Below are 25469 nucleotides of genomic sequence, written 5' to 3'. Positions count from 1 at the left end.
ACAGAAGCTGAGATGTTTCCGTAGGTCCGAGATCTCAATCTCAACCCCATAATCTGAATCTTTCTCCAGATGTTAACCATGTCTGTCATACCACAGTTGCAGTGTCCCCAGAATACGGGCCTCAGATCACCTGATTTGAGATACAGCTGGGATGAAATCCTTCGTTAATCTTGTGTTATGGGGCTGTGATCAGATGTTGGCTGTGCATTGGGGACGCTTTGACTCCAACTTTGTAAACGCGTGGAAATACGAGTCCGCGGCAAGAGATAATCTGATGCTGGGGTCATGGTGATGTGATTCGACGGTGATGTGATTTGGGGTAAAGAGTTCCAGACTATCGTTGAAACTTGAGGCATTATGGAGTGGTCTCTAAATTGTGAGCTAGGTATGTCATCCGCTTGGCTTAAAGTTTATGCTCGAGCCCTCTATTAGTGATGGGGACTAGTCATCCCTCGTAATACTTCCTGGACCAAACAACAAGGTTGGATGCGCAGCAAGGGTGGTCGCGCAAGATTGAAACCATCCCAGCTATTTCCACTCGCATTCAGACGACAAGTTTAGAAGACCATGTGCCGAGACATCCGGAGTTCTAGACTAACTGTAAGCGCACTGCACGTGGTATTATTGGAAGTGTTTCGCTGGTTTCAAGCCACTGAATTGTGTATGGTTGAGTCACCGCTTCGGTTCGTGATACCTGCTTGGTAACAGACGGTGCGGGCGCCAAATTGCGATCCTTGGCGCCTCAGCTGTCCCCCCGTCCTGGGCAAGACGAAAACGGACGGTAAATATACGGCTTGCCGTTATCTCTTTGACTGTATCCTATGAGTCAGTCCGAGGAGATAATGCTGTCGCGTGTTTATAAGTTGGCGTTCATGTTTGGCTGAAATAGAAACGAGCTCTACAGGTTGATAAACCTTGTGTAGCGGGTTAGTATCAAGGTATGATAAACAGCAAGAGTGCCGCAATGGACAGATCACTTGAGATGAAGTTGTCAAATCAGTCTATATATTTCTTGATGTCGAGGGAGACACGCGCAACTTTGTTTATTTTGAGAATGTGACAGTTTACAGCTTGGAGAATAACCCTACGTGTTGATTTTTGTTTATTTCGCCTCAAAGCCCTTCGAAGTTCTCTTGTCTTCCTCAGTTACCTACTTCGATTTCTCGTCGGTTCCTTGTGTTGAGAGTCTAGGTTAGGGGTTTTGAAGAGAATCCTCCTCGAAATGACTCAACTTATAATTAAAAAGCTCGCTAGCACCTATAGCGATGTTCTTAACTTGCTGGGAGTTAATTGTACAGATCTCCAAACGGCCAAGGGGGCCGTTGCCCAACCAGTACCTCGTAGAAGCGTCATCTCAGTTCATCAACTCCACGTACTTCTAGTTGATTCCGCAACGGCATGACACTTTATCTTTCGACGATGCAAGAGAAGATACAGTTATCGAAATCACAATACACTCCACGATAACAAAGGGATATCTAAGTTCCTTGGGTACTTTGAGTTATAATAGAGTCTCACTGTGCGTTTCTTGTCAGACTTCTGTGACAGCCGAGAACATTTCACTGACAGAACCAACAATGGAACTCGTGATATTTCACGTGAGACTCTCTAGACTTGAACCAAGCTCAAAATAATATGGGTCTTTGTAAATACACAAACGCACTGTATCATCTTGTGTTCAAAAACTGTGCCAGCCAGAGGTTATAGTACATTATCCTACTTCTCTCTGGGTGCAAGAAAACCCCTGGCATAAAACCAAAGCACCAAAAATACCTAACATAAGGCCCACCAAATCTATATCCAGTTATACCAAGCTTACCCATGTATTTTTGTCACCTAGAATAAAGGGCCTAAGGTTTTCTTTTCTCCCCTTCACTGCTTAGATTTGTGGCTCAGCCAGCCTTACGATACCCTCCGGGTCACAGTGGAACACATGCAAAGACTCTACTGGATGTGTCGGTCTTGAATCGGAAATTTATCAAGTGCCGTCCTAATAAAAGACCAACGTCATTAGTTGTGATCTTCACGGACGCGCGTCTGACTGGCTGCTTCGTTTCCTTTGAACGCTAGCAATATTCTGATTGGTTGGAACTAGAAACTAAACATCCTTCGGAACAAGTGTAGATCCTTCGCGTTGTAGGATTATACGAAAATCGGCAGTTTCCAAATCCATCATTGGCCGCGGCGTTCGAAATATTAGTAATTACTCAGTAATTAGACTTTGATCAGCTTGAGCAGGCACGTTGGCCATGTAATCACTACCGAGAAGGAGCGGAACTTATGGGGTTCTCAAATAATATACAAGTTGCGATCATCCCTGGGTTCTTCTGCTGTGACTTGCAGAGTAATCATTTTCTCCAATATGCTCAGTCTACTCGTGAAAGCCACTACATGCATCTCTATACTATTATGCCTGACTTGGTATGGACAGACTCGTTTCTATCGTGACCCTGGTAGTGTCTTCTTCGACAAGGCGCGAGCATACGAGACACGTTACTCCAAACACCGCAAAGCCGAAGTTGAGAAGCTAATAGACTTGTATCCGGAGCTGAAGAAGCCGGCTCTTGGAAAGGCAAGAGATGGAAACAAGCTTCTCTGCGTAGCACTGAGCTCTGTGAAGCGCGAGACACAATACCTCCCTGTAAGTGCTATGCAAGATAGAGGATCAAGCTCAAGCTCATTGGGATAACAGATGACAATAGGGAGTATGGTACACGACCTTTCGAAGGAAGAACGAGATGACCTCCATATATCCATCTTGATAGCGGAAACCGATCCAAGACTCCATCCCGGCTGGGACCACCAATGGCTAAACCATGCGGCCGACGACATCTTCACCTATGATGTCAACGATACACAAACGAAACACCTGAACGACCTCAAACAAAGTGGAAGATATCAAGAAAAGGGTGTCTTCGATTACACCTACGCCCTCGAACGATGTTACGCCAGCGGTGCATTATACATCGGAATGTTTGAGGATGACATCATTCTTGCTGAGGGATGGTTTATGAGAGCTCTACAAGGACTATCAGAGATATCTGACTCTAGCAACTGGCTCTTCATGCGTCTTTTCAACCAGGAGAGATCAACAGGGTGGTCGAGTCGGGAGATTGGCGGAAACAACGAATTCTTGATTATTCTAGGCATTGACATAGGAATCGCAGCCTCGGTGTGGTTCGTACGTCGTCATTGGCGAGGTTCACGCAAGTATCTCGACATGGAGACACTTGCAGTGACAGCCTTTATACTGGTGCCGGGACTGATAGTACTGCTTTATCAGTCTGGAAAAGCATCGTTATTTCCCCCGTCTCCTGGAGTTTTCAAAGAACCTTTCGGATGCTGCTCACAAGCAATGGTTTTCCCGCGAGCTCAAGTCCCTTTGGTGATAGATAGTCTGAAGGAGAGGAAGGAAGGACAGATAGACTTGATGCTCGATGATATTGCTTTGAGTAATGGCCTTGATAGATATGCTTTGTATCCGGTTCTGGCACAGCATATTGGTAAGTTCTCAAGATAGTGTCAAAAACAACCCGCTAACAAGTTTCAAGGAATCGATTCAGCAAGGAAAACTTCAAAAGACGAAGCCCAAGCCATCTGGAGCATGGCATTTGAAAATCACAACCCCAGAACTCTCAAGAAAGAGCACAACAAACTCCTTGGAAATTACGAATTGTGGCGTGAGAAGGTTGAGCAAGATGGTGTCGACTCTATGTATCTTGATGAGTTATCATAGGCTTTAGTAGACAATAAATTTGATCCTAGAGTGACTTCTTTTTCAACTAGTGACAACTTGGTTTCAGTATTGACTGTCACTTGTCTACGCGTGGGAGCTCTTAGCTGATGCCAATCGTGATATGCATATGCACTACATCACCTAAGGCATTTGGCTGTAACATAGCAGTTGTTATCTTGTTAACTCTTGGGGTAGGCTAGATTAAGTTCGCTGGCATTGCCTCCGTAACGCATAGAAAGTTCGAGAACATGTTGATAGAGAGAGAGGCCATGAATACAAATTGTTGAAATTTCTGCTGTACAAGGCATTTCTAGCACAGCCCGTAGCTCGGCGCGTTTTCGTGGTTTCGTCCTCGGTGGATTTATAGATTCGGTGAGTATATACCGACTAAGAATTAGGTTAACGTTATGCCTATGCTGAAGTATCCGTCGGTTATTTTCAATCACGCCAATAGGGCGGATGAAACATACGGCATAGACAACAGGCAGGTTCCGCTGTTTCATGATCCTGAAGAAGCAAAGACGTCTCTGAAAGGATCAAAAACCAACGCAAAGGTTCCGGCGGATTGGCTCATGCGCCAAGAATGTCACTTCGATCAACGACTCCCAAAGAAGCAACTCCTTCATGCTGCTTCATCTCTGAGTGGATAGTTCGTGCCAGATTAATCTTTTAAAGTTTCGCCTTGCGCGACGGAAAAATTACCATGTTGCAAGCTAGCCTGTCAACGCCAGAGACGACGATCATTTCCTCTATCAACAGTAGTACAAGTCTTTGCTTAAGATGGCAGAATCCGCTTTGTCTTGGGGAGGCTTTTGCTTTCCTATTAGAGACCCTTGGCCGTTGTTAAAGTGGATGAACTCCACAACTGTTGGATCGTGGAGTTGAGGCTAAAATGAGGGTTATTCAGCATCCCACTTCATCGCGGTCAAGATGGGATGAACAGTGGAGTATGGGATGTTGGCGATATGAGAGAGTGAGTTGTATTATTCATGCAATTAATGAGGCTCTTCACCATCTTGACCAGCTATTTAGGAGAGCTAGGGTCTGAGTATCAGATATACCCCAGTTTTGCCAAAATTATCAAAAGGGTCGTAGGAGCAATGAGAAAGGACTTCAAATTGCTTCACAATAGACTTGACAGGCGAAACTTTTACACCATTGATGCCCACATTTGTCTAGTCTAGACTAACAATACATCCTCGGCGAATAATTCCTCTTGCTCTCCTTGGTTTGATGGATCTTATCAATCTGATCAAGGCATTAACCCCCACGAGTGTCACAGGCTAGATCCGAGAAGGCATAGCAGTGTCCACTCTTCATTAACCTCAGGGCATGAAGCTCCACCAGCAAACTCGAGGACATGCCGTAACCGAAGTCTTGTCCGTGGGTGTCTTGGGCCAAGCATTTCCATTTATCCAGACGTGTTTCCTCTTACTGTTGGTTCTAATGTTTTGGTTATTCTTCCACTCATTTGCCTCACTCTTTATTCTCTTAGCCTGGGTGCTCAGTCATTCTTTACTATAACTTCCGGCAGGCCAATCCATTCATTATGCGTACTTCAACTATCATTGCCTCCCTAGCGGCTGCCGTCTCCGCCTATGAGCCCTGGCTCAACGAGCCTGACACTGGCCTTAATACTTACCTCGCTAGCACCAACTGGACTGAGGGCAGCCGACCTCTTCTCAAGGATATCCGAGGCGTTCCTGATTTCGACTTTGCTGCCCGTCAAGTCTTGACTGATCAGCAATATGCTTTCTATCGTACTGCTGCTGCAGGAGAGTGGGCCTACCGCAACAACCTCAAGGTCTGGGAGAAGGCTAGACTTCGACCTCACCAGCTCGCCAGTGTGAAGGGCCTCAACGAGACTCTTGGTGTTACTATCCTAGGCCATAACTTCAGTGCTCCAATCTTCATCTCGCCTGCCGCTCGTGCTGGCTATGGTGATTCTGACCGTGGTGAACTCAACTTTGTTGATGCAGCTGCAGATGAAGATATTCTCTATGTTGCTGCTCTCTATGCCACCAAGACTATAGAAGAGATTGGTGCTCAGCGTAAGAAGCGTGGTAACACCATCTTCCAGCAGATCTACTCTAATGCCAACCTCTCTGTTACTTGGGATGCCATGAAGCGTGCCGAGGACCAGGGCGTCAGGGCATTTGTCTGGACTATTGATGCTCCTGCTACATCTACTCGTCACCGAGCTGCCCGCTATGACACCACCAACGCGTATGTTCACTATTCTTTCACACCAACATCAGCTAACAAGCTTCAGAAATGGTGCCACTTCTGTATTGAGCTGGGATCTTTTCAAGGAGATCAAGTCTCACACCAAGCTTCCCATCATTCTCAAAGGTATCACAACCACTGAAGACGCTCTTCGTGCTGTGGAGGCTGGCGCTGATGGTATCTGGCTCTCAAACCACGGCGGTCGTCAAGTCGACTACTCCCCCTCTCCTCTTGAGATTGCATATGAGCTTCGACGCAACGCCCCTGAGATCTTCAAAAAGACCGAGGTTATCGCCGACAGCGGTGTCCGTTACGGAAGTGATGTTATCAAGCTGTTGGCTCTCGGAGTCAAGGCCGTTGGTCTTGGTCGTCCGTAAGTTTTACTTTTGTGAATTGCTCGAGACCCTTTCTGATGTTCTTCAAGTTTCATGTACTCAAACGTCTATGGTGTTGAGGGCCCCAAGAAGCTTATCCAGATTCTCAAGACCGAGATTCTTGCGGATGCTGCTCAGATCGGTATCACTGATCTACACAACATTCCTTCCAAGGTGGTAAGTTTGAACAATTCTTGGGACAGAGGCCAGTCTAGTTAACAAATACAAGCTCAACACTCGTGCCCTCGAGCGCGATGTTTATCTCATGAACGAGAACTAAGATGTCTCGCCGCCCAAGAGACGCATTTACCATATTTATATGTGTATACCTTTTCAGTAGATAAATATCCGGAATTAAAAATTGGTCTTATTGAGGTACTCATAGTTCTCTATTAGTCAAGAATTGCTAGACCACCTGATTGGCTAAGATACCGAGCTGCATGGTGGCTTGCTGACTATCATGTGCTACATCTCTAATCTTTCACTTCTTAAATCAACGACTCCATGTTTCAAGTCTCCCAGAAGCACAGAAGCGATCACCTAAGGGGCGTTAGCTATGGAGTATGAAGCCTCTACCGAATGGAGGTGCCATGTTTGCCGCTGCATACCATGGAACCTGGAAGAATGGCAGACGTCGGCTGCTATTCAACATCACCATTCTTTCGAAGCTCTTGAGATCTCAGCAGCCAGAGGTTGCTGTCTCTGTCGCAATTTTCGTGTACGGTATACTATAACCTCGGAACCATGGGCTTAAACTCTCCTCCAACAGGTCCCTGCTTCCTATGGTTGCCCAAGAAAAGTTACATCGGTCTATCGAGAAGAGAAGATAATATCAATGCGGGTAATTGGCCTACAGTCTACAGACTCTATGTTGGAGATATTTTGTTTCTCCTTCCGATATCCGTACATCTCATTAGACTTGAAGAAGAGGTCGCGGTAAGTTAATGTGATCACACTTGGCCCTCTAAGAAACTAACAGAACGACAAAGGCTGCTCCAGTATCATTAGAGATGTCCTTGCAGCCTGGATTAAAAGAGGAGCTTTGCGATAGAATTTACGATTGTATCAACAAACGTGGCATCCACCAAGAATGCGACGTCGGATGGTTTCGTCAAGATCTCAATCCAAATCCACCAACACGCCTCATAGATGTTGATACCAATGATCCCAGTATTGTCCGACTTATTGTAACCGCCGAGGATCTGCAAAAAGACTTTTTGCCGAAGTATCTCATGCTTAGTTATTGCTGGGGATCTACCAATGAACACGCAAAAACCACGCGAGCCACAATAGCTGCAAGGCGCGAAGGGTTCTCAGTACATGACCTTCCGAAGACTATACAAGATGCTATCCAACTCACACGGCTCTTAAAGTTTCGATACTTATGGATTGATGCTATATGTATCATTCAGTCAGATATTGACGATACGTACCTTGATGATTGGAACACAGAAGCACCACGGATTGGATCATACTACCTCCACTCTAAATGCCTCATCTCGGCATCCGCTGCTTCAGATAGTAGCCAGGGGCTTTTTATTAAGCAGACTGCTCGAAGATATCCCCTCAGAACTTGTGCACTGGGTTTCAACAATGAGAAGGAAGAGTATATCTGTCTCTTGGTACCAGGACCATCGCCTTCGGAGGATTGGTCCGCGGAGCCACTGAGATCAAGAGGATGGTGCTTACAAGAGGCTGTTCTGTCACCTCGAATTCTCCATTAGTCCAAAAATACTCTTGTATGGCAATGCAACGGCACAACGAAGAGTCTTATGTACGGAAGTGGCTTGGACACCGCTCAAGATACCAGGACCAGTCAGTCGCATATAAGCCTTGCCCAAGAACCTGATAGCGCAATAGGCGATACCTGGACAGAGCTTATATCCAGGTACTCAAATATGCATTTCACTTTCGAAACCGATCGACTTGTTGCAATTCAAGGCTTGGCTAAACGACTTGTCGACCTTCATGGTGACAAGTACTTTGCCGGAGTGTTTCGTTCACATCTTGCTGACGGGTTGCTATGGAAAAATTCGTACGACAAGGCTCACAACGCGCTGGCTGGAGTACCTACCTGGTCTTGGGCTACGAGATGTGTCAATATCTGGTTTCTTCCAGTCTCACATTCTTTCATACGGTTGACCAAACCAAATGTCTTCCCAGACAACCACAGCCCCATAAATCTCGACACTCCGGAAAAACGTGCTCTTCGATTCGAAGCTCCGCTGCTCAACATAAACCTAGGAAGATCTTTCACGGAAACCGATATCGTTTCGACAGTGCAAAGGCCTGTGTTTGCATGTCATGTAACCTTCGCGGAAGACAGTGAGGACGAATACGTCGTGAATTTTGAGTACGATGCCGAAAGCCTGATGCCTCAAAGTTTTGAAATATTAGAGGTACTTTTTCTCGGACTGCACGTACTTCATAAAATGCGAGGACCTATTGGTCCGAGTGACTTTGAAGAGTCAACTGTTGTTAATCCCGATACTATAGTATCATGTGAAGGGATTCTTTTGCGAAAGGCAGATCAATACTATGAGCGTATTGGGAGGCTTGATTTTGATATGCCCAAGAACTACAGACGCCGGACAGGGTTGAAAGAGCTGATGGACAGTAATAGAGCGAATGTTTGTCTTATATAGATAGCTTAACATAATATTCGACTTGATATAAATAGCGGATGTTCAAATAAGATAGCTCTATGTCGTTCTTTTCTCAGGCCGGGAATTGCCGTCTCGTCCAACAGAAAGTACAGAGCGGAATTACTGACGTCATCGGAATGGATCACTTTCTTTCCGGCCTCGGCTTTTCATTTCGTCAGAGGCAGTGCGAACTTATAGCCCCATATCGAGGTAGAGCTGAGGCTCTGCTCTAAACCCATTTGGGCCTCATGTTGCGATACCCTTGTAAAGCCAAGAACTACATCTCAACATCTGACCAATCAAACAAAGCGCAGCATGCTACCAAGTTCAGTAAGGTCAATATCGCCTCACCAGGAAGAGTTTCGGTATATGTCTGGACTTATCATTGGTTGATTGCTGGCGTTTTGTATCTGAGCCACTGAGAATAGGCGGAGTTTGGATATTTAAGACTTGCTGATCTTGACAGCGGAATTAAGCTTGTCCACTATGTCTTGGCTTCTCAACTTGGTGATGACATGGTAAAAAATGAGGTGGCTACTGTATAAATAGCTCTGACTCTCCCTGAATCTCGATCATGTTACAATACCATCGGTCATCATCATGGTTTCCTACAAACTTCTTACAATCGCTATCTACACGGGAGCAACACTCGCCCTTCCACAATCTAAAACCGCCATCAACCCAACTGCTACCATAGACAACGGCATCATAGTCGGGACTTCAACATCCATTCCTGATTCCAAGACCAAAGTCAATCAGTTCCTCGGTATCCCCTTCGCCGAAAAGCCTATCCGTTTCAGCCCCCCAAAGCCAGCCAAACCATGGGATACTCCCTACAATGCCACCTCTTACAAGCCAGCTTGTTTTATGAAGTTCAACTATCCCGAAGAACGACGAAATCAAACGATTGAGATATTTGCTACACCTGGACCCCCAGCAGGGACCAGTGAAGACTGCTTGAATTTGAACATTTATGCTCCTGCGGGTGCAAAAACCGGCTCGAAGCCTGTTGCGTTCTGGATTCATGGAGGAAGTTTCAGTCACGGGTCTGGATCTCTGCCCTATTATGAAGGATCCAAGATGGCAGGCTATGAAGACCTGGTTGTCGTTACTATCAATTACAGGACCAATATCTTTGGATTTCCTGAAACCTACGACTTGCCCAAGGGACAATGGAATCTTGGGTGAGTGGGATCGAACATTTCAACTATTCTTTAATACTGACATCCCGCAGCTTCCTTGACCAACGGCTAGCCCTTACCTGGGTCCAAGCCAATATTGCTGCTTTTGGAGGAGACCCCGAGAAAGTCACCATCTTTGGTGAAAGTGCCGGTGCAGGAAGTATTGATGATCTTCTCACAGCTCCACCAGACCCTCTCCCATTCCGCGCAGCTATTCTGCAGTCTGGCTCTGCTTCAACAAACGTCACTCCCACTGGCTCGTGGAAGAACGCAACCAAGCTAGCTGGTTGTGATAATGGCGACTTTGATCAAGTCCTTGACTGCATGCGCGAGATCCCAGCTGACAAGCTCAAGGATATCATCGAAAGGGGCATGCTCGATTTTGCGCCTCTCAGCGATGACGGGGTCACGCTATCAAACTATCCCCGCGACATCCGTCTCAAGTCTACAGACAACCCAAAGCTCATGGCCCGAGTTCCTGTTATGTTGGGCACAACAGCAGACGAGGCAAGAATACCCCAGTTCATGAACATCTCGGTAAAGGATGCTCTGAAAACCTTGGCCCCTGGCATAAGTGACTTTCAAGTTTCGCTACTCAAGTTCCTCTACCCCATTGGATCTCCCGGAATCAATAACGAATTCGATCAGGTCACCAGAATGGCCACTGAAATCGGCATGCAGTGCCCCATTCGCTACGTGGCTGAAGATTTTGCCGACGCAGATATCAAGACCTGGCGATATATTTACAACGCGAGCTTTGCCAATACTGAGATCTTCAATGGCAGTGGAGCATACCATTCTGCGGAAATTCCAACTCTTTTTGGGACGTTTCCCGAGAAAGGTGTTACTGAGTTTCAAGGGAAGTTGAGCAGGGAGATGCAGAAGGCTTGGGGCAAGTTCATCAGAGATCCCACTGATGGCCCTGGGTGGGAACAAATTCCTAAGCTTGGTATCTTTGGAGGAGGTGTGAGCCCTGGCGGTAAAGAACCAGTCAAGGCATTGGATGTTAGAAATGCAAACATCATTGAGCCGAGATGTTTGTTATTCAAGAGCATATGGGAGAAAGGTCAGACAAAAGAGTGAACATAGCGCGAGGGCCCACGATTCACAGTTGCCCCTAAGGGTCAATGATCGATAGGCCATTGTTTTGGAAATCAATTATTAGGTACCTTAGGTAGAGGTAGTGATTGAGCTGGCTTTTGCCTTCAGCAACATTATCGGCCCGTTGGATGTGCAGGTGCTTAGGTTACGCAGGCCCCTCTGTCTCACTTCTATGACATCAATTGGTGCAGCTACAACAAAAGAGGCGACTGGACACCGAATAAGCGGCAGTGCCAGTGAAATTGATGGATATGCTGCTATGTGTTTAAGAAGATTCTGGCTTGGAACCAATATTTGACCCTTAAAGATCCATCCATATGCTTGTCTCAAGTCCCGGTCACCGGATTGAGAACACAAAAATGGCGGCCTGTCAGTCTCACCTCCGCATCCGGAACCACGCACATCACGACCTCATGTGCGAGGCCTGCCATGCTTCATTTGGCGAAAGATAAGCGAAGAGGCAGTGTTCCCATAGTTACCAAGTTCTAGCCAAGAAATGACAAAAGAGTTGTAATTGTATGGAAGTATAAGAAGCAGGAGTCTCCATCAAAGTGATACCTTGATCCAAAGCTTTCTAGAAGCTGCAGTCACGACCATTTAGACATTCTATCGAATGAATTGAACTTGGAAAACTCCCTAAGCGATCAGCAAGGAGCGCTGAAAGCAGATCCCTCACCTACTTATCTTTATCGCTGATGTTAGCCTGACACGTAGCATCACCACCTGCAAGCGGCACTCCTCACAATGTTCACCAAGACTATTATTATCTTGCTAGCATCTTTATCGCAAGGAAGAGAAATCCTGAAGAGACGCCACGACGAACCAACAGCCATCATAGATCAATTCCCATGGTCTGCCTTCCTCAACAAAACAGGCCTCGATCCGCTCCAGTATCTCAAACCTCCATCTGACGACACACCCGAGACACTCGTCTGCACTACGGCAAGATCTCCAATCTCAGACAATCGTCGTCACTAACCATGAACAGGAACCCGGTCCCGATCGACTCGCCTGCCCAGTAGCTATAGCCGCATGGTCGACTTTCACCGATGCAGAACAGCACATAAGCATCTCAGCTGGCCAATGCCTGTCCGCGACAGAAGGGACATGCCGAACCGTTGCGTGTGCGCCGAGAGGAGATGTCACCGTTGACAGTGATGAAATAACAGGACGAATGTGGAATCCTGTATCGACAAAGTGTGTGTTTGGTGGCGTTGGAGGAATATGGCAGAATGATGGGTCTACTTTGGTCATTGAGATGGGATACGCAAGTCAAGAGTAAATCAAGATGTATTCGTACTTTACAAAAGAGTCTAGCTGGTATTCGCATCCAATATCCTTACAAATCCAATATGCCTTTCCTAACCTTACGCCAAGAGGTATCTCCAAACAATCCCATCCAAAGGCCAAATCGCTTTCATGATCATTTTGTTCATCTTTTTACGCTGCAGCAGCACTGACAGCTCCGGTCATAGAAGGCGGTGCTCCAGGCAACTCTTCACTAGGATCAAGCTCGCCCTTCATCTCTTCCTCGCCCTCCTCGACCTTCTGCTCAGTTGTCTTCTTATCATCAGCATCTCCAAGACCAATGATGTCGATCCACCGCCAGAACTCGACAGGATTGTTGCCGCTCTTGTCAAAGATGGCTTGATCACTGTTGATGCCGTCTTTGCAGGGATCGCCGTTGGCTTCGTTGAACTTGTCGAGCTTATCAAACGAAGTACCGTCGGCGAGGTCTCCGGCGAATGTGCGACCGACGGGTACGTTGTTCTCGCGAAGCATCTGGAGCTGAGCACGGAGGTTGAGACGGAGCGCTCGCTCGGGCTGCTCAGCCTTGAAGATCTTCTGCGTCAACCACGGAAACAGGATTCCGAAGTCGGATTGGTTGAGATGCGCAGAATTGACGACGTAGAAGAAGTTTGGCTCTGACATCTTGTAACCACTAGGTCGCTCGAATAGTTGGGGTGTGACGACCTTGACCGTAGGATCAGGGCTCAAAACACGCGCCTTCATGTGAAGATGGTCGGTCCACTTGAAGAAGTGCTCCGATTCGACTGCGAGAATAGCCTTTCCACCAGGAGCGCTGGCCTTGTCGACATATGCAGGTAGCGGCAGGTTAAATAGAGGCGCCGAGTTGGGAGCCATGAGGGGCATGCACCACATATCGAGCAGCATGACGAGTGTCTTCTCAGAGACCTGTTCTCGAATATCACTGCCCTCGGCGGGGACAAAGATGGGCTTGTCCATAGCAGCAACCTCTGGAACATCGGCATAGTATGTGCTCTTAAGGAATTGTGTCATAGTAGCAGCCCCAAAGCTGTGGCCAGCGAAGATGATACTGCCAGGCTCATGGATATTGCATCGGCCGACGAATTGATCGAGGCTCGGGGTAGAGCGATTCAGATTGGTCAATCGGGTGCCATTGTCAACGGCAAGCATAGCTTGATGGATCATACCGAGCTCCCAGCATCGAATTCGGAGTTGAGCTTCGCGGGCTTGGTAGACTTCGGGGCTGACATCGTGGGAAATCTTCTCGTAGGGAACGTGGATCCGGCCGTTGGAGGTAATGGTACCGTTCTGCTTCTCGGGAACTCGAATGAAACTGGCGACAGCGCTGCCATCGCGATGCTCAGGGCAGATGACGACGATACCGTGAGAGGCAAGGGAGCCTGCGATGTAAGAGTAGGAGTTTCGGCATCCTCCCAGACCATGGGAAAAGATCATGGTCGGCCATCGCTTGTTCTCGGCGGACGATTCGAGGAGCTTCGCGTTCTTGTGGGCTGGGATCGTGGTATAGTGAAGATGTCGGGGCAGGAATCTATTGCCTGTCAGCGCAAGTCATAGGAACGATTCAAATGCGGCGCACTTACGAAAGGAACTCTGCCAGCATGGGCCCAATACCAAGAAACTTTGTGTATGCAACTAGATGCTGTCGCTGAGGATTAGGCAACCAGCTGATGTGCTTCTCGCGCGATTCGGGAACAGCTGGGTAGAACATGCGATACTGGACGGTATGGATCTGATCAACGCCCTCGGGGGCAGCGCTGGGCGCTTCAAGTTCGGAAATAGGAATCTCGACATCGACGGTGCCGACCTTGTAGGGCCCTGTGTATTCAGGGAATGCAGGAATCGGGCTTAGGCGGGATAGGTAGGACAGTTTGGAGGCGTTCATGATGAGGGTTGATGCGACGGTGCGCAGAAATAAGTGCCGCGTGTGGTGTATCAATCGAGGATGAAGAGAATGAAGAAATAATAATCGTTATGTGAATTCAACAGCGATAGAAATTTTGTGCTTAGAAAGAGAAAAGACAGCGAAAGTCCGTCGGCGATTGGATTGCTCGTACAACGCAAATCAATCTAGTTGTGGCTGTATCTCTTTGGTGACGTTTACACGGACGGGACGCTATGACAAGGGTACAGCACTTCTTTCACATGCAAGAAAATGACCAAGCTATTCGCTGAAAGAGCCAGCAATTTCGACAACGGAAAAAAGGGGGAGAGCAAATAGCATAAATAATTAATTAAAAAGGAGTAAAAGAAAGGTTTCACGGCATCATCGTCAGCATCATAAAACAAGGGGCAAGTCACGCGACAAAAAACCTGCAAATCTTGGGAAGCATTGATCTATTCCCATTTGGTGACCGAATTGGCTGCAAGTGTCTTGTGCACAGTTACCAAGATCTTCTAGATTTTTTGTTTGGTACAGTAACTAAAAAAATAAAAAAAGACTGGTCGACGTCATGATAAGATGTCATAGCCACGTAGACGCCACGATCCCCCCAGGCCGAGGCAGAAAAAGCCGGAGATTCCGTATTTCTTGGCATTTCTATTCGAGAATTTTCGTGGGTTTTCTTGCAGCCATTAACGGGGTTGATCGTCAGGTCCGTCGGTCTCTCGGCCGAGTTTAAACGTCCGTGATAGCTTCAATGGTATCATTTGCAAACTCAATATGCAGATTCTGCTCTAGAACTTTCCCTCCCTCAGGCCATAGACGTCGTAACATCGTCAAACTCTCTCTGTTCTTCCGGTGATAACATGCAGTCCCTTTCGAATCATCTCCTTTGATCCTTTTCTCGAATGCCTTCCATGATGTCCATTTTGTCGTTCTCCTCTCCATGGTCTGCAGTCCTTACAGAAATCATGCCCACACTCAAAGTAATCCCATCGCCATGGCTTAACATCCTGCTTGCAAACATGACCCTCATTAGGTCCCTTTCCGCATCTGCAACAAATCCATCCTCTCATCATGCACTCTTTGTATGCACATCCGGCCTTTCCGCAGGGCCGTAGCGATCGAATAACGGTAAAGTCAACACTCCCGCATGAGCATTCTGAGCTGTTGGCAATTTCTTTTCTCGTTGTGCAGTCGATATATCGGGCTTTTTCTTCGTGCCCGCAGGCATAATGTATCCATTCGCAGGTGCACATTGTGTATCATTTCGCAGTTGGAGTTGAAGATGCAAAAGAACCCACCCACAACAGCGCGAGACAGAAAAGCAGCCCAGTCAGTGTTTGTAACCCGCGCAAATCTCCATTTAGTGACACAAAGATCTACGCGAATTCCTTGGATTTCGGCCGCGTCATTGTCCGTTTCTCGATCTTTGCATCACGCTCCATGTAAGTCTCCACAAACGTCCCGAACGACCACTTAAACTCCTCCTCAGCTTTTACCCTGAATCCGAACTTCTCGTATACCAGCTTTCCCTTGGGTGTAGCCTCAAGAAAGCATGGGAGACCATCTGTGTCTGCGTGCTCGATGCCCCAGCGGAGAAGTAAAGTGCCCGCGCCTTTGCGGTGCCAGGTCTCGTGCGTGCAGATGAGTTCAAGGTAATAATGAGGTCTATCGCCCATCAACTTGCGATGGCCTCTTGTCATAGCGCCAAAGAACTGGACGGCGAGATCACCATTTGCTGGCCATGCTTCGGCTGGTGGAGGATCCTGAATTGGGGCACCGGGGAGGGCCCATTTCGCTAGCGAGACCACCTTTTCGTCTTTTGAGTCTGGGGATGATTTGTGCGTAACGACGAGTAATTCACACAGAGGGTCTGCAATATCATCCGTGAAGCCCTTCTGAAAGAAACGGTTTGAGGCATCGATGTCGGACGTAAAGACACGGCTTCCGATAGAGGTGTCACCGAAGGCTGAGTAGTAGACCTGACACATGTCGGGGATGTCCTCTGGGACAGCAGGGCGCAGCTGAAGAGGCATCTTCGCAATAGTGAGTGATGCAGTGAGTGAGAGGGAAGATTGAGGATGATTCAGTCACAAAGTGGTGATACGATTCATAAATATTGTGACACTGCTGAGCCGTCGTCTAGCATTGAACCGCCATGGGACACCCCCACAAGCAAATCCCAAGCGGAAGGTCTAGCGAGGTACCCTTGTCCATATTGACGGGACAGTTGGAGATCAACTGTGCAGTGTGAAGGGGAAATGGCTATGTCGGAGTGTATGAAGAGTCTTGAACCTGGTGAAGATCATAAACGATGCCACTAAATGCAATTATTGGTGTTGAAAAGCCTCGTTGATGAGTTCGGTATAACTCACCTAACCCGCCGTCTTATGCCGAATTACCCCGTCCCCCGCGCCCTTCACATCAAAAGCAACACTAAAGTATTGACATGTAGGTATGACTCCTCTGTCTTGGCATATAAAGATCGTGAGGAATATTGCAATTGAGACAGACATAAACAAAGAATTACCAACATCATTAATATTGATCGACCATGTCCAACGACCTTGCCAAACAGCTCAAGGCTCTCCACAAGCCATCATCACCAGTTGTCTTCCCAAATATCTGGGACGTCGCTTCGTTCCAAACCGTTACATCACTCAACAATGGCACTTCTAAACCAGTCAAGGCTCTAGCGACGGCGTCTTGGGCCGTTGCGGCAACATACGGTATCCAAGATGAGGAGCTTACCCTCGAGCAAAACATGGAAGCGATTAGCAAGGTTGCACCACTCGCCAAAGCGGCTGGCATTCCGTTGTCTGCCGATTTGCAAGACGGATATGGGTCTCAGATTGAGTCTACTGTCAAGCGAGCCGTTGAGCTTGGTGTTGTCGGCGCCAACATCGAAGATGTGAGCTCTGAAACGGGCGAATTCTACCCCACTGACGAACAAGTGCAACGTCTTAAGACAGCTCTCAAGGCTGCCTCTGACGCAGGTTGTCCTGATTTCGTCGTCAATGCACGATGCGACACCTTCCACGTCGACACAGGCCTCTCAGAAGCTGAAGCAATGGAAGAAGCTATCAAACGCGGGAAAGCGTACCTTGAAGCTGGTGCTACAACAGTGTTTTACTGGGGCGGATCAGGACGGGGACTACGAGATGCATGGGTTGAGACCTTGGTGAAAGAGCTTGATGGAAGGGTTGCGGTCAAGCTGGCGCATAGAACCAAGGATGCGCTGTCAACTAAGGCATTGGGTGAGATTGGTGTTGCGAGGATTAGTGTTGGGCCAAGTCTGTTTCTCTTGGCGCAGGCTGCTATCAAAGAGGCTGCTGCGAGTATCCTCGATGGTGGAAATTTGTAATTACTCATTCACGGTAGTACAAAACAGTCTTTTTTGACGATATATCCGATTATTCGTTGGTGTAGCTTTGTTGCCTGCGATGATGTGAGGTTCACGTTGCTCAGCATTCGTGTCTCTGCAGATCTTTCATCATCCTCAAACAACACCTCTGATGACTCTTTCGGCCATCCAATCCCAGGCTCGGTTTCCTTCAGATGGAACTTTGGTTCGACGAGAGCCGACTATACCATTTACAATGGTTTTTCCAGTTTTGTTGCGGTGTTGGATGCCTACAGGCAGCCTAAGCCTTATGGGCCGGTGCCTGGATCTAGATCCATTGACGGGCTGTGCTGCGATCAGCATGGTCAGCAATTGCTGCAAATGGTCGCCGATGAAATCGTTCAGCCTATCAGAGGACCGTGAGCGTATTATACCTGCTGTTCACTATTGATTTCGCTGGCGTAGCTATTCACAGCTAGACTTGGTATTCCTTTTTGCGGGTCTGGGCAATGCCGTGTGAGTAATATGCCGTCGTGCCTACAGATGGAAGTCTTATCTCAGGGCGAATCGGTGTTGTATAAAAAGGAAGATAGAAGCTGGAGTAAAAGTTATCATCTCAAACTAATTCACACTTCCTCATTCTCATTCGCCAATCCATACTACAACCACACTTTATCCCTCGCCTAATATCCCATCAACAACTACACATACATCATGACTACCGACACTATGGACTCAGCCAAGAGCAGCGGCGACGAGTCTACCGTCATATTGACACCTGCAGACACAGAGCCCAAGGAAGAGACCACAGAAACCAAGACAGAACAAAAGACAGAAGACTCCAAAGCAGAAGATTCCAAGGCAGAAGAAACACCACAAGAAGATGAAGAGAAGAAGGAAAAGGTCATGGTCGGTCTCCTCACAGAAAGCAAAGATCTATACGCAAAGTTCGATAAGAACGGAGACCGATCATGGACAGACAAGTACCCCGATGATCTTGAGGAAGCGGCAGAGAATGAAGAGACACAAAAATATGCCGTCATCATCCGCAAGCGAAAGCCCAAGGAGGCTGACTCTAACAAGCCTCTCGACATTGACTCCCTCGTCATTCAATCTCCCTACCTCAAGCGGGTGCTCGGAAAGGTCTTTGAGGACTACCCAGGTATCGTCACTGATGTTTCGCGCCTCAAGTTCCATGCTCCCTTTGAGTGCTTTGTTCATCGATGGGGTCAATTCACTGCTGCGAAGGATGACCCTAACTATGATCAAATCACCCGCGAGCATGTGTCGCTGCTGCATAAGATCATGAGGGAAGAGTTGGGTGAGATTATCCAGCTGCGAGAGGATTACTTCAAGAACCGCGCCGTTGCATTTGAGCATGTTTGGACTCTCTTCCCTCCTGGTTGCACAGTTTGGGGTTCTGTTAAGGGAAGACCCGTTGCTGTTCGCTTCGACTCTGGATACCTCGCAAAGACACAGTGCGGTGGACTTGCCTACATGATGAACTGCAAGGGCATTGATTGGGATGGAAGAAGTATGGGGTGGTGTGATATTACCATGCAGATCAACGACTTCCCAGGCACTGCTCCCTTCTCCAGCCTTTCATGCTATCCTCTAGAGTACCACCCCAATCACGACGCAGCACGAAAGATGCTTCTTGATCGTGGACGCAAGTTTGAGAGCCTTGCGGGCTATCACTACAAGGCATACAGCGGCACTGCCATCTGGTGGGTCAATGCGAACAAGTCTCGTAAAGAGACTGTCAACTCACGCATTGTCATCGATGGGGCGAACTGGGAGAAGCAGAATCCTGACCATACCGTTTGGCTCAACTATCTGACCGGCGAAGGGCCTGTCGCCAGCAGTGACCGGGATAGTGATGCTGGCAATGATAACGACAACGATTGTTACAGTGATTGTTACAGCGACTCAGGTGTCAAGAAGCCTGACTTTGATGACGACCAGCGCGCTCCTCTCAGCGAAGAACAGCTCATCATGACAAGTCCTATGGTCCGCGGCTATGCTCTGAAGAACAAGCGATGGATGGAGTTCTTCATTGATGATGTTACAGAGGTCAAGTTCAACGAGAAAGCCTTCGACTCGCTTGTTCTGCCCACCGATCAAAAGGAACTTATTCTCGCTTTCGCTCAAAGCCAGGTCAAGTTCAAGAATGTCTTTGATGATATCATCTCTGGAAAGGGTAAGGGTATCATCATGCTCTTGTCTGGTGGTCCCGGTATTGGTAAGACACTGACTGCTGAGTCGGTGGCTGAGGAGATGAAGGTTCCCCTGTACATCATGAGCGCTGGTGATCTCGGCAGCGACGCTTATGACATCGAGGAGAACCTTCAGCGCATTCTCGAAATGGTGGCCAACTGGAACGCTGTCCTCCTTCTTGACGAGTGCGACGTCTTCCTCGAAGCTCGATCCGCACATGACATCGAGCGCAATCGCATTGTGTCAATCTTCCTCCGCATGCTCGAATACTACGAAGGCATCCTCTTCCTCACCACCAATCGCGTCAAGGACATGGATCAGGCCTTCCAAAGCCGAATCCATATGTCGCTGGAGTATCCTCCCCTCGACAACACCGCCCGAGAGTCTGTCTGGCGAGGTTTCTTGAGCCGTGCTATCAGTCTAGATGCAAAGATGGAGGGCGAGTCTGCGCATGAGATTGAGGAGGAAGAGATCAAGGCTCTGGCTGGTCTGGAGCTGAATGGTCGGCAGATCAAGAACGTCCTCAAGACGGCGAATCTTCTGGCTTGTCATAAGGGAGAGAAGTTGGCGTTTACTCATTTGAGGACAGTTTTGAGGGTGGAGGGTCATTCATTGTAAGGCGTTAGGTATTGAAGATTCAGTGGATATTATTGAAGAACCGTAAAGAAACATAACTCTTATTGCGCCATTGAAGCAACCATTGCCTGTCCGTAAGCCACCCGCCGTGACTAATTGTTGGAACCACGTCTCCTGCCTCCAACGAACAAACAACGCCCTCAGCTAGTCGATCAACTTATCCTTGACACCACTCCTACAATTGGTAGCAATTATTCGTTGAGTTTCGTGTGCCCCGGGCCATCATTTCTTTTCAATCGTTGCAGTTCTTCCACGCTTGCGCGTCCGAGGCTATGTCACAGAGATGTCTAGCGGTGATGTTCTTGTGTGTATAGGTCGGAGGTTCGGTTTCTTTTTGTATAAGAATGTGATTCATGGCGTTGTCTGCCAGGAGTGCGAAGGTTATGAGCCCGTTGACCGTATGTCCTACACTAATAGTGCAAGTAATAACGGCAAAGAACCTTGATTACCTACAAACAAAAGACTTCCCATACCCTTCCCAAGCCCGAAATATTGTGTTCCCGACAATTTAAAGCGATATTACCAAAGGGTTATAATAATACCTCCACCTACTCCTATAAGTACTCCTTCATATCTCTCCTCCACTCAACCCCATGGATCTCAGTCATGAACTCTTTAACCCACGTCTCAAAAGGCAGATGCTTCCAATTTAAGACGCCGTGAACTTCAGGGTCCCAATTCTGACGATCCGCATAACGGAGATCAAGGAATAGCATACGCACTATGCTTGAGAAAGCCTCAATGTCCTTTGAGGGTATGTTGCTGCCGTACTTCCTCACCAGACAGTAAGCCACAGGGTCCAGACCATCGAGAGATCGATTTTGCCTCGGATCTGCCATGAACCTCAGCATGTACTTCCTCGCGCTGGCGTTGGGGATAAAACAAACCCTATCTGCACACGCCTCGCCGTCGGGATGGTCGCGTTGGCAGATCTTGAACTCCATGTCCTTGGCGAGTATAGGACATGGGGGCTTACAGTCGTACTCTTGATCCGCATATCGATCGCTATCATCGGACCAGCTACAGTTGGGCGGCCGACTGAAGGCAGCGTAGTAGTGTTGAGCGGGCGATGGGTGAGGTGGAGAGATGGCATCTCTCTTCTTAGTGAGGAGGTTGTGAAGAGCGAGTTCGATGTCCTTGTAAATTTGGGTGCGACAGAATCTGGCTACTTCTTCTTTATTTGCCATCTTGAATGTACAAAGATTGAGGGTTTGTGTGGGACTTCGTGTTGGAGAATACTTAAAAGGTTTTGTAAGGTCTGATGAAATATGGGATTATTGCGAGAGTCTTTAAGGACGAGAGTGTCTCGAGAATGAGTGACTTTGTAAGAATGGATGGCTTTGATAAATACATGATTAGAAGAAAATTTCCTTTTTCTAGAGACTTTGATAAATTTTGGTTCTGGTAGGCTTCACATTGATGCAGAGTAACTTTAATATGTGAAGTTTGTTCTTTAAGAATCGCGAGGAATTACCGTTTTGCAATCTATAAAGTTACATCTAAATAAAGCATATTGGGAATTCCTTTGATTTAGAAAAGATATTTTTAGATATTGTTAATAATATAAGAAGTTTATTGCAGGTACTTAACCTGTGTATCTTTAGAGCTCTTTAACCTATTAAGTTCAATTCGGAAACATGCTACTCACTACCTATGATTGAATCAGGTTAATCTACTACTCGGAATTTACGATTGATAAAAGACAGAAATCTGCTCGGATGGTGCAGCTATCAGCTATCAGGATGAGGATTTCTTAAGTTACACTGGAGCATCAGTTGAGCCTCGTCATAACCTTTAACTTCAATCATGGAATTCACACAAAGCATGTAAATTAGAGCAAACATTCACTAATGTAGCCAGACATGTGGCTTCCCGTAACCTTAAAGTCACATAAAAAGAAAGGTTTAGGTGAAGTTGAAAGAACTCATGATATTTATTCATATAGAGGGTATTGCAAATCTGATGATAGTTGATACAATTGTTGACTCATCTATCGAGGCTGACAAACATGGTCTACCAACCACATTAGGCAATTCATAGCAATATATCGTGCTCAACCCCGCCTCGGCCCGCTATGAGCTGAACTGCCTAAGCATTATCAACTTCTTCATGTAGGGCGTGATAACGAAGGGCGCGCTTTGACATTAGCTCCTCTGCGATCATCATTCACTTTCCAATCTGGACAAAGTCAAGAACCAACCCTAAGATCCTACAGCTTATAAATTCGATACGGGATCATAGCTTACAAATCTAACTTCAAACTGTCTATAAACGCAGCCTTGACTTGCGAATATTGGGAGTCACAAGCTTCACTCAAATTATCAAAATGGCAGACTTTCAACCCAAGAGTATTCTCGTTTTCGGCGCTACCGGCAACATTGGGCGGTATATCACGAATGCTATCGCCAACGCCCAACCGGCATTGGAACATGTGGCCATCTTCACCTCAGAAGACACAGTGACCAGAAAACAAGAATTGATCAAAGAGCTCAAGTCCAAGGGCGTCAAGATTATCACAGGAGATGTCAATAATCCTGAAGATGTAAAAAGGGCTTATCAAGGCGTCGACACTGTCATCAGCGCTGTGGGACGCAATGTCATCGAGACACAGATTGAGCTCTTCAAACTTGCAGCAGAGTCTGGTTCAGTGAAGTGGTTTTTCCCTTCAGAATACGGTACGGATATCGAATACGGTCCTCAGAGCGCCAGTGAGAAGCCTCATCAGTTGAAACTTAAGGTACGAAAGTACATTCGAGAGAACGCCAATGGCTTGAAATATACCTTTGTCGTTACTGGACCATATATCGATATGTACTTTACCCTGTCGCCCGACGTTATTGAGGCCGGAGGATTTGATCATAAGAACAAGAAGGCCGTTTTAATTGATAATGGGGAGGGCAAGATTGGTTTCACAACTATGCCTGAGTAAGTTTGATTATGATCACTCTTCAAGGCTTTCTAGAGCTCTGGCTAATGTTCGGTAGTGTTGGAAAGGCTGTAGTCGCTGCTCTTCATCATCCCGCAGAGTCTTTCAACCGCGCTCTCATCGTCCAATCCTTCGTTGTCAACTCTAAGCAGATTCTGAAGGAGCTTGAGAAGCAGACTGGAGGGGTACCGTGGGAAGTTTCAGGCTACACTCTTGATGAGTTGAGGGAAGCCGAGAAGAAGGGCTGGGCAGCTGGAAACCCCAAGGCTGTTTCATATACACTTCGACGAATTTGGTCAGAGGGTGGCACGCTTTACGAAAAGACGGATAACGAGAGAATTGGACTCAAGCGGGAAGATCTAGAAACTCTAGAGGATGCTGTTAAGAGGGAACTTACGACTGGATACTGATCAAACCCTGGTAGGGATCTCAAACGTACATATTTTCATTACAAACACTGAGATTGCCGAGCTCTTTTGCATCTGAAGTCCATAATAAAAATAGTTCAGTCTCATCTATGAGTCAAGTCTTGGGAAATGCAAAAATAAAACCCTCGCTGGAATACAAAATCCCTTTAACCGAGACGTCGAACAACTTGTATTCACTTAAATTGGCGGCTCTACTCATAATCACGTTCTTCATCTCTCAGATGTCCATTCAATGTCGCATCAGACCCCAATCTAAGGCCACCAAAGCCAGTTGATCTCCATGTCAGCAAAGGGGTTGCGAGGAAACCAGTCAGGAAGATATTCGCCCCATCCCCAGTAGTTTCCAGCCCCCATAGGATGATCGGCACACATTCGAATATTCATGACATTAACATCGGGAGGAAGGTCATTAGGGTCCCATTCCATGGGTCCAAGGCGACCGCATTTCTCCTTGGCCATGGGCCATTGATCGGCTATAGCTACGGTAGCGAGACCAGCCGCGAGAAGGACTTGGGGCTTCATATTGGTTCTAAAGAGAGACATCAGCCAAAAAATCAGAAAATATGTTAAAATGCTTACGTCTTGTGATCTAAGTGGTTTTGTTGATATGGTGGTGGGAATTATGGGTAATGAAGAAATAAGGTTAAAATAGAGGGTGAGACTCAGCACGAGAAATGAAAAAAGCTCGGGTATATAGCCTGTCACCTTGCCTATTCCGAAACGTGGCGCTCGTTTAAATGGCTTGGATGCCTAAAAGGAATGGCTGTGCTGACGCCAAGCTAAGGAGAGGCACAGCTTCGTGTCTGGAGATGAGCTGACACAAGACAATATGAAGGATCATTATGCTGAATCCAATGGGCTCAGGGACTCGCTTGTAGCAGTCAGATAAGCTAATCGTATCAACACAATCGCTTCTTTTTGGCCTATCATTCTTGACTCTGGCGTATGCAGGCCGCTAATTTCGTCTTGCTCCACCTGACAGCTTCGGAGCATGTGGCCTGGAGCAAGATGCAGGAAGACTGTGGTATTCCGAAGTGGGTGTGTTCATTGAGCATCACTATCAAATCTCATGGAATTGGCCAGATTGTAGATTGTATTGTCCACAAAGCTTGAAAAGAGAAAGGTTCAGCAGGACACGAGTCATCGTGTGACTGACGACAAGGATTATCTGCTGCGCCTCGAATCCTTCAGTCTGTCGATTATCCCCATGACTGGCTGAGTTACTTCATCAAATCCCTGCAAACCGTCAAGTTACAGATCGATCTATTGGTCATAGTGGATGTCTTTGTCGCGGTAGCCAGTGACGGCTTTAGGTTGATATTGCACCAACAGCCAAGCATTTAACAACAACCTCTTGAATGTCACATAGGGCTGAAGAGCACGACAGGGGTAATGAGTGAAGACTATCTGGCATCTTGATAAAGTCGGGGGTTTCCTTTTTCTGTCAAGTTTGTACGAGTAGATGACCCGACACATGAAGCTCA

General features: G+C 47.2%; 10 protein-coding genes across 10 annotated transcripts; 6 read left to right on the top strand and 4 right to left on the bottom strand.

Moving 5' to 3' along the window:
- Nucleotides 1–2362: 2362 nt before the first annotated feature.
- Nucleotides 2363–3736, top strand: FSUBG_5285 (uncharacterized protein; the record flags this gene model as incomplete). Its single annotated transcript, XM_036683365.1, has 3 exons — nt 2363–2641; nt 2693–3503; nt 3552–3736. The coding sequence occupies 3 exons, from the start codon at nt 2363–2365 to the stop codon at nt 3734–3736; spliced, it is 1275 nt and encodes a 424-aa protein (XP_036539205.1).
- Nucleotides 3737–5285: 1549 nt separating this feature from the next.
- FSUBG_5284 (CYB2-lactate dehydrogenase cytochrome b2) lies at nt 5286–6616 on the top strand (the record flags this gene model as incomplete). The annotated part of the gene is made up of 4 exons (XM_036683364.1): nt 5286–5962; nt 6009–6335; nt 6387–6513; nt 6566–6616. 4 exons carry the CDS (start codon nt 5286–5288, stop codon nt 6614–6616), a joined length of 1182 nt encoding a protein of 393 aa, XP_036539204.1.
- A 2965-nt stretch (nt 6617–9581) lies between these two features.
- Nucleotides 9582–11245, top strand: FSUBG_5283 (cocaine esterase; the record flags this gene model as incomplete). The annotated part of the gene is made up of 2 exons (XM_036683363.1): nt 9582–10165; nt 10216–11245. 2 exons carry the CDS (start codon nt 9582–9584, stop codon nt 11243–11245), a joined length of 1614 nt encoding a protein of 537 aa, XP_036539203.1.
- Nucleotides 11246–12703: 1458 nt separating this feature from the next.
- Nucleotides 12704–14435, bottom strand: FSUBG_5282 (phospholipase A2; the record flags this gene model as incomplete). The annotated part of the gene is made up of 2 exons (XM_036683362.1): nt 12704–14081; nt 14134–14435. 2 exons carry the CDS (start codon nt 14433–14435, stop codon nt 12704–12706), a joined length of 1680 nt encoding a protein of 559 aa, XP_036539202.1.
- A 1379-nt stretch (nt 14436–15814) lies between these two features.
- FSUBG_5281 (acetyltransferase) lies at nt 15815–16471 on the bottom strand (the record flags this gene model as incomplete). Its single annotated transcript, XM_036683361.1, has 1 exon — nt 15815–16471. The coding sequence occupies one exon, from the start codon at nt 16469–16471 to the stop codon at nt 15815–15817; it is 657 nt and encodes a 218-aa protein (XP_036539201.1).
- A 518-nt stretch (nt 16472–16989) lies between these two features.
- On the top strand, nt 16990–17799 carry FSUBG_5280 (carboxyphosphonoenolpyruvate phosphonomutase; the record flags this gene model as incomplete). The annotated part of the gene is made up of 1 exon (XM_036683360.1): nt 16990–17799. The coding sequence occupies one exon, from the start codon at nt 16990–16992 to the stop codon at nt 17797–17799; it is 810 nt and encodes a 269-aa protein (XP_036539200.1).
- A 693-nt stretch (nt 17800–18492) lies between these two features.
- Nucleotides 18493–20613, top strand: FSUBG_5279 (Fidgetin 1; the record flags this gene model as incomplete). Its single annotated transcript, XM_036683358.1, has 1 exon — nt 18493–20613. The coding sequence occupies one exon, from the start codon at nt 18493–18495 to the stop codon at nt 20611–20613; it is 2121 nt and encodes a 706-aa protein (XP_036539199.1).
- Nucleotides 20614–21185: 572 nt separating this feature from the next.
- Nucleotides 21186–21818, bottom strand: FSUBG_5278 (uncharacterized protein; the record flags this gene model as incomplete). The annotated part of the gene is made up of 1 exon (XM_036683357.1): nt 21186–21818. One exon carries the CDS (start codon nt 21816–21818, stop codon nt 21186–21188), a length of 633 nt encoding a protein of 210 aa, XP_036539198.1.
- A 1139-nt stretch (nt 21819–22957) lies between these two features.
- FSUBG_5277 (phenylcoumaran benzylic ether reductase) lies at nt 22958–23967 on the top strand (the record flags this gene model as incomplete). The annotated part of the gene is made up of 2 exons (XM_036683356.1): nt 22958–23556; nt 23616–23967. 2 exons carry the CDS (start codon nt 22958–22960, stop codon nt 23965–23967), a joined length of 951 nt encoding a protein of 316 aa, XP_036539197.1.
- Nucleotides 23968–24237: 270 nt separating this feature from the next.
- Nucleotides 24238–24507, bottom strand: FSUBG_5276 (GPI anchored glycoprotein; the record flags this gene model as incomplete). The annotated part of the gene is made up of 1 exon (XM_036683355.1): nt 24238–24507. The coding sequence occupies one exon, from the start codon at nt 24505–24507 to the stop codon at nt 24238–24240; it is 270 nt and encodes an 89-aa protein (XP_036539196.1).
- Between the last annotated feature and the right edge of the window lie 962 nt (nt 24508–25469).

The sequence above is a fragment of the Fusarium subglutinans genome, assembly GCF_013396075.1.
Source record: "Fusarium subglutinans strain NRRL 66333 chromosome Unknown NRRL66333_c0000051, whole genome shotgun sequence".
Lineage (NCBI taxonomy): Eukaryota > Fungi > Ascomycota > Sordariomycetes > Hypocreales > Nectriaceae > Fusarium > Fusarium subglutinans.
The sequence above is the reverse complement of the archived record's forward strand: the minus strand, read 5'-3'. Positions and strand labels throughout refer to the sequence as shown.